Genomic DNA, 7,498 nt, shown 5'->3' on the forward strand with positions numbered 1-7,498 from the left:
TTTTTTCTTCTTGAGCATTTGTGGCAGACTCACTTTTACCTACTTTCTCAAACTCATAGTACATAGCTGAAATTTTAGCACTCTGAAAATCTGAAGAAGGAGAAGTCCAGTTTAAAGACAGCCTGAACAATTTGCCAATAAGCAAGTCCATGTCTCAGCATGCAAATGGTAGGGTGGCTGGGGACAACTCCGTCCCAAAGACCCTGCTTTAATAACCAACATCACTTAAATATATGAATGAGGGATTTAAGAAGACAAAATTCCATCCCTGAAATTTGCTTTTTCCCATTACTTTCATTGTAAAATTTCCAATTTGTTAAGACTGAGTTTGGGTGTTTTACTTAATACTATTAATTTTTGTAATAGACTATTTTTCAGCTTTAATTGAGTTTATTGGTACATTTTAAGGGTAAAGTACAGTTACATTCATTGTTGGGATCTTGTACCTCTACATGACAGGTCTTGGTTCTCATTTTTGCCCTTGTCCCTGCCCTCCCTTCCCCTCCCCCTTCCTCCTTCCCCTACCCATCCCAACTTCCCTACACCTTTCGTCCCTTTCTTCCCATTTCACAATGTCAGTAATCTTATTAGGATCTTATGTATTATTGCAGTTTATTCACACCAGAGAAACTATTTGGTATTTATACATGTGTGACTTATTTATTTCACTTTGGACTATATCTTCAATATGTATCCTGTTTTCTATGAATGAATCTATTTTATCATTCTTTATGGCTGAGTAATATTCCATTTTATAGAAAAACTACATCTTCTTTATCCAGTTTCCAACTAATGAGCAAATGGACTATTTCCAAGTTTTAACTATTACAAACTGCGCCGCTATAAACATGGGTACACATGCATCACTGTGATATGATTCTTTTAGATCTTTTGGAAAGATAACCAGCAGAGGGATGGATGGTTTAAATGGAACCTCTAGTCCTAGCTCTTTGAGGTATCTCAATATTGATTTACATAGTGGTTGCACCAGTCTGCAATCCCACCAACAATGGAGAAGGGTTCCTTTCTCCCCACAATCCTGCCAACATTTGTTATTGTTTGATTTCTTGATAGCAGCTATTCTTTGTGGGGTGAGGTGGAATCTCAGTGTTGCTTTCATCTGCATCTCTAGAATGACTGGTGATGTGCAGCACTTTTTCATATATTTACTTGCTGCTTTTATTTCTTTGTCTGAGAAGTGTCTGTTCATTTCAGATGCCCATTTTTGAATTGGGTCTTTATATTTGGGGGGGCTGATTGTTCTGAGTTCTTTATATATTCTGGATAATAGTCCTTTGTCTGAGGAGCAGCTGGTAAAATTTTTTCCCACATTGTAGGTTGTCTCTTAGTTCTAATGATGGTTTTTCTGCAGTACAGAAGCTTTTTAATAAGATGAGATCCCAGTTGTTGATTCTTTCTGCTAGTTACTGTGCTACTGAGGATTTGTTCATATTTTCCTACGCCAATGTCTTCCAGAGTTCTGCCTAACTTACCTCCCAGCAAATTTAGTTTTTCTGTGTGAATATTTAGATCTTTAATCTACTTGGATTTTAATTTAGTGCATGGTGAAAGATAAGGGTCCAGTTTTAATCTGTGGCAGGTTGAAATCCAGTTTTTCCAACACCATTTATTAAAGAGGCTATCTTTCCTCCAGGGCAGGAAGGTCAGCTCCTTTGTCAAAGAAGAGATAGCTGAGTACATCTGGAGTTGTTTTTGAGTCTTCCATTCTGTTCCACGGATTCTCAGGCCTGTCTCTGCGAGTACCATGCTGTTTTTATCACAGTGGCTTTGTAGTATAGTTTCAGATTGGAAATTGTTATACCCGCTGCCATGTGTCTGTTGCCTAGGATGGCTTTTGCTATTCTAGGTCTCTTATGGTTCCAGATGAATTTTTGGATTGTTTTTTCTACTTCTGTGAAATACAGTGTTGGAATTTCAATTGGCAGTGCATTGAATGTATATAGCAATTTTGGTAGTATGGCCATTTTTACTATGTTGATTCTTCCTACCCAGGAGCAGGGGATATCTTTCCATTTTTTTATACCCTCTTCAATTTCTTTTTTCAGAGTGCTATAGTTTTCAGTGTAGAGATCTTTTGCTTCTTTTGTTAGATTGATTCCTAGATACTTCATTTTTCTGGATGCTATTGTGAAGGGAATTGTTTCCCTAATTTCTCTCTCAATGATTCTGTCATTTGTGTACAAGAAGTCTATTGATTTTTGGGTGTTCACCTTGCATGCAGTTACTGTACTGAATCTGTCAATTAAGTCTAGAAGCGTTTTGGTGGAGTTTTTTGGGTCTTCAGTGTAGAATATCATGTCATCAGCAAATAATGACAGTTTAACTTCTTCCTTTCCTATCTTTATTGCTTTAATTTATTTCTCTTGTCTAATTGCTATGGCTAATATTTCCAGAAGTATTTTGAAGAGGAGTGGTGATAGTGGAATCCTTTTCTTGTTCCTGATTTTAAAATGAAGGTTTTCAGGTTTTTTCCATTTGATATGATGTTGGCTCTTGGTTTTTCATAGATAGCCTTTATTAAGTTGAGACATAGATCATCTATTCCAATTTTTGCAGGGTTTTTATCATGAATGGGTGTTGAATTTTGTCAAATGCTTTTTCTGCATCTATTGAGAGAATCATGTGGTTTTTGTCCTTGACATTGTTAATATAATGTATTACTTTTATTGACTTACCTATGTTGAACCACCCTTGCATCCAAGGAATAAATCCGACTTGGTCAGGATGTATGATCTTTTTGATAATCCTCTGTATTCTGTTTGCTAGTATCTCATTAAGGATCTTTGCCTCTATATTCATTAAGGAGATTGGCCTGTAGTTCTCTTTTTTAGTTGCATCTTTCCCTGGTTTGGGAATCAAAGTGATACTTGCTTCTAGGAATGAATTTGGGGGTATAGCTTTCCTTTCAATTTCATTGAAAAGTTTGAAGAGTAATGGCAGTAGTTCTTCTCGAAATGTCTTGTAAAATTCAGCAGTGAATCCATCAGGGCCTGGGCTTTACTTTGTTGGTAAGTTTTTAATTATATTTTCAATTTCACTGATTGTGATTGGGATGTTTAAAATGTTTTTATCTTTGGTAATTCAAAAGTATCTAAAAATCTGTCCCTTTCTTCTGTGTTTTCTGTTTTATTAGAGTGTAGGTCTCATAGTATGTATTAAAGATCCTCTGGATTTCTGTGGGATCTGGTGTGACTTTGCCTTTTTCATTCCTGATTGCATGGATCTGAGCCTTTTCTTTCACTTTTTTGATAAAATTAGCTAAGGGTTTCTCAATTTTATTTATTCTTCCAAAAAACCAACTCTTTGTTTCACTTTTTTTTGTATCATTTTCTTAGTTTCCATAGCATTTTTGTAATAGATTTTGAAGTTTATACCTCAGGGTATCAGTGCCCACATCCGTGTGTGTGTGTGTGTGTGTGTGTGTGCGCGCGTGTATGTGTGTGTGTGAATTATGCCATTCATATTTTATGGTTTGGCATTTATGTTTTCATTGTCCATTTAGTTTATTATATTAGAATCAGATTTTGAGTTCATAGATAATATCTCATCTTACAGGTATATTACAGGCAGTTTGATCCAGTCTTTTTTCTTGGCTGGCTGTTTTTGCTTATATCGCTTGCATACCTTAGGCAAAATTGTATTACAGGCTGAGGCAACAGGTAAAATGTAAACTTTTCTTAATCTTAAATCACAGGTGAAGAACCCATGAGCAGCTTTTCAGTGTGTAGGTGTGGCTAGGAGTTCTTGCTCTTGACTGTAGGTCTTGTCGTGCTTGCCACTGGCTTTTGAAATATATATCAATGTTGTTTCTCTCTAGTTCTATTGCTGAAGACTTGGTAAGTCCATTGCTCATCCCCATTTACAACTGATTCTTCTGGTATATTTCTTGTCTTAAAAGATGGTTTCATAATTTTTTTAATGTGAATGACTTTTAATTGTTTCTTTGTGGAGATAGGAATAAGTCTAAGGATGAGGAGAGATGGGAGAGCAGGGAAGGGAAGAGAAACTAAAATTATTGAGATGTGATATGTATATAAAAATAAAATACATAAATTAAAAAAATATTTTATCTACCATTTATCTGTATTGCCAGAATGTATGCCTTCAAAGTGATCTTGGAACATTTCAATGTTAAATAAATATTGAAAATGAATGGCCCTAAAACAATGTCAATAAATCATAATACAGCATTGGCAATATCTGTTTTTGTCACTTTGTAATACACTGTCTAATATATCTCTTGACTAATTACTCTTTACCTAGTTACTTTGTATTTTATCTAGACTAGTTAACTAACTTTTGTTGAAATGTTCACTTTTGAAACTGATTTTGTTTGCAAACGTAATGACTTCTTTTTCATTGTTTGTAGTATATCAGTTCCACCATGTGCCAGTGTCCACTTAAAGCTCTGATATAATGTTTTTTAGTAAAAGTATTACTAAGAAGCTTCACAGGTTATGCAGAAATAATCAGACCTACAATTTATGTATTTATTATTTTGTTATAGCCAGCATATTTATAAGAGAAATAGAATAATTAAATGGAAGTAAAGATTCAGTGTGAATTAATACCATAGATGAACTAAATCTTAAGAAAAAACACAGATGGGAGGGAGTAGTAAGAGATATTTTGAATGTAGGTAGGTATTTTCAAAGAGATCAGAGTATAAAAATACACAGAAATAGAAAAACAAATTATAATAATTGTTCTTTTGCAGAGTAAAATCTTTTTTAGTTTAATGTAAATTAACATCACTAGTTATGCTTTGTTTTATTTACATTTAAATTCTTATATAAAATGTCATTTTGGGGATGAATGTCACAAATAATTTCTTCTGTATCTTGTTATTTCATTGGTCTGAAGAGGATAAAGTTTTTCCAAACGTATTTAATGAGGTCAGTATTACATTTAAACTAAAATCAGGCTAAGACATAATTAAAAAAGGAACGTTTTCACTAATAGTATTCAAAATAGTAATAAAAGCACTTTTTCTTTGTAGGGATGAAAGCTTGGCATGTTAAAAGTAAAAATAATGATGGATTAAAGCAGCAGTCACACATACATTTTTTAGTTTAAATCTTGGGGAAGAGGATTATAGCACATTTTATGCTGATGAACATGAGATTAAAAATTCTAACATGAACATCCCAATTTAAAAACAATGAACTTATAAAGTAATAAAGGGCCATCATGGCAAGCCATAAGCCTATTCCTTTTGTCATTTGTAATGGCATCAACATTAGTCATTGTCAGCTTTCTTTAAATTCAAGTCTTACATGCCTCAGTCCCAAGAGTTGTGTTTCATTGATGCTTTACTTATCATACAACACAAAGTCATGGGGACATCAGCTCATTTCAAACTGGAATTTAAAGGAGCTGATTTTTTTTTCCATGAGACATTTGATACAAAGGAAAATAAATGGTTTTCAATAATTCTTTCAGTTTTATTAAAATTATCATCATTGATGTTCACATAAATTAACTAACTTAAGTACCTTAAGAATAAATTTTTTAACTTGCATGTTTTATCATTGTTTCCATAGCCATTTTGGGGTAGTATTTTTTGTGTATGTGTATGTGTGTAGTTTGACACAGGACCTTGCCTATGCCAGGTAAGTGCTTTACTACTGATCTATTTTCCAGCCTTGCATTTTTATTTTTGAAGTATCACATCTAGATAGCAGTCAGACAATATACACATTTTTATATTATAGATTTTCTTTGCTATTATATGTATCTATTAAATATGATTGGAATTTCCTTTCCCATGTTACTCATCTATTGATGATTTTTTCATGACTTCATGATTCATTACTCAAAATCACATTACTTTGTATTGTTAGTCTATATACAAGCCCCATTTATATGTGAACAAAATGTTACATCTACATGTGATATATCAAGGAGGGATTCCCATTGGTACAAGTTCAAAAGCTAAGTCTTGAGTGTTACTTCAAGAAGCTATCATTAAAACAAACATCCAATGGAGTTTAATAAAGCGTACTTTTAAGCAACAAATTGCTTAAAAGAATCACACCAAAATGAATGTAAAAATAGAATAAGTAGAGGAACCAAAAAAAAAAAGTGATTTCCAAACCTCTGTATTTTGAATGCTTGATTTAACTTAGTTCAAAATCCTTAGTTCTAAGTCATGAGGCCCTTTTCAAATATTTAAGAGGAAACAGAGTGAGAGCCTCTGCTCAACTTATGTCTGCTTGCTCACTCTGTAGAATATATATGGTTATCAACACTTCAAATTAGGTCCTGCTGTGAAACAGTCATTGAACTAATCAATGATTACAATACATTTATTCTCATTTCACATGTGGGAGGTTTTTTTGTGAGAAAATAAGGAAGAAAAAATCTGCTGAATAAAGAATGATGCCAATAATCCAATACATGGAGAGATTATATTGGGAGAATGAAAACAATGATGAATAAAACCTAAAAACAAATTTTTAGACAGGTGCTTGAATTATGAGAGATGTTCAGAATGTGTAGTGAATGCTTACATTAAAAACTGACACATTGCCATTAATCTTCCTCAGCATATTTCCCCTCAATTTGAATACCTTTATCCCATGTTTTTGTCATTTTCTGAAAGGTTTTAAAGTCTCATTTAGTTAGTGTTTTTATAAGTGGTGATCAAAAGCACTGGAATTCTCCTGCCATGTGCCACCCACCATAAAGGCAAGCTTGTAAAAAGTACAGTGTGTTCTCACCCACCTTATTTACTGGATCTGACACCAAGAACTTTTGACTTTTTCGAATGTCAAAATGACCCAGTGAATAAATGTTTTAAATCAACTCAAGTTAGCTAAGACAGGGCAACTAAAGACACAGGAAAGAGAACGTTCAGAACTATTTCAAAAAATTGCAAGAACTACTTCATAAGTGTAATCAAATCAGAAGTATTTTCAGAGACTAATGGCAATGTATCTTACTGTAATATGTTTTATTTTTAAATATTCACCATAGTTTTAGGTCACACTTTGTATTTCTAGTGCTGAATATATTTGTTCCTATTCTCAAATATATACTGTGCTCAAATTTACATGTTTTATAAATTGAATCCATGTGATTATATAATTATATAACTCACTGTGGTTGGAGTTCAACCTAACTTACACATGCCCATTTAGGGTGCATATATCCATTTATGGTACATATCCATTTATTTATATCATATACAACAAAATTAGAACTAATTAAAATTATCTCTGGTTGTTCCTTACTTGATACAGAATCTACATTCATTTCGTCTTTCCATAGCTCAAAATGAATTGCAAAATTATTTGCACAAGAGGATGATACTTCCAGTCACTGCTCCCTCTTATGAAGCTTCACCCACTTTCTTAGGGGCATCCTTTTGAGATTTCATGATTCACTATGTGAATAAAATTATTAAAATGCTTTATCCTTATAAAGGTTAAAAATTGATACTCATAAGAAAATTTTCTGAGGCATTCAGTCATAT

The 7,498-nt window shown here is 33.2% G+C and overlaps 1 protein-coding gene across 1 annotated transcript in view; it reads right to left on the bottom strand.

Annotated features, from left to right (window-relative positions):
* The window catches only part of LOC104856735 (60S ribosomal protein L27a-like), a 26,552-nt gene extending 26,401 nt beyond the window's left edge, over positions 1-151 (bottom strand). The window contains exon 1 of the mRNA XM_033760490.1: positions 34-151. Within this exon, the coding sequence (XP_033616381.1) occupies positions 34-151 (118 nt within the window). The remainder of the gene's footprint in view (positions 1-33) is intronic.
* Between the last annotated feature and the right edge of the window lie 7,347 nt (positions 152-7,498).

Source organism: Fukomys damarensis, unplaced genomic scaffold, assembly GCF_012274545.1.
Source record: "Fukomys damarensis isolate Sample0158 unplaced genomic scaffold, DMR_v1.0_HiC HiC_scaffold_39, whole genome shotgun sequence".
In the NCBI taxonomy this organism is placed as follows: domain Eukaryota; kingdom Metazoa; phylum Chordata; class Mammalia; order Rodentia; family Bathyergidae; genus Fukomys; species Fukomys damarensis.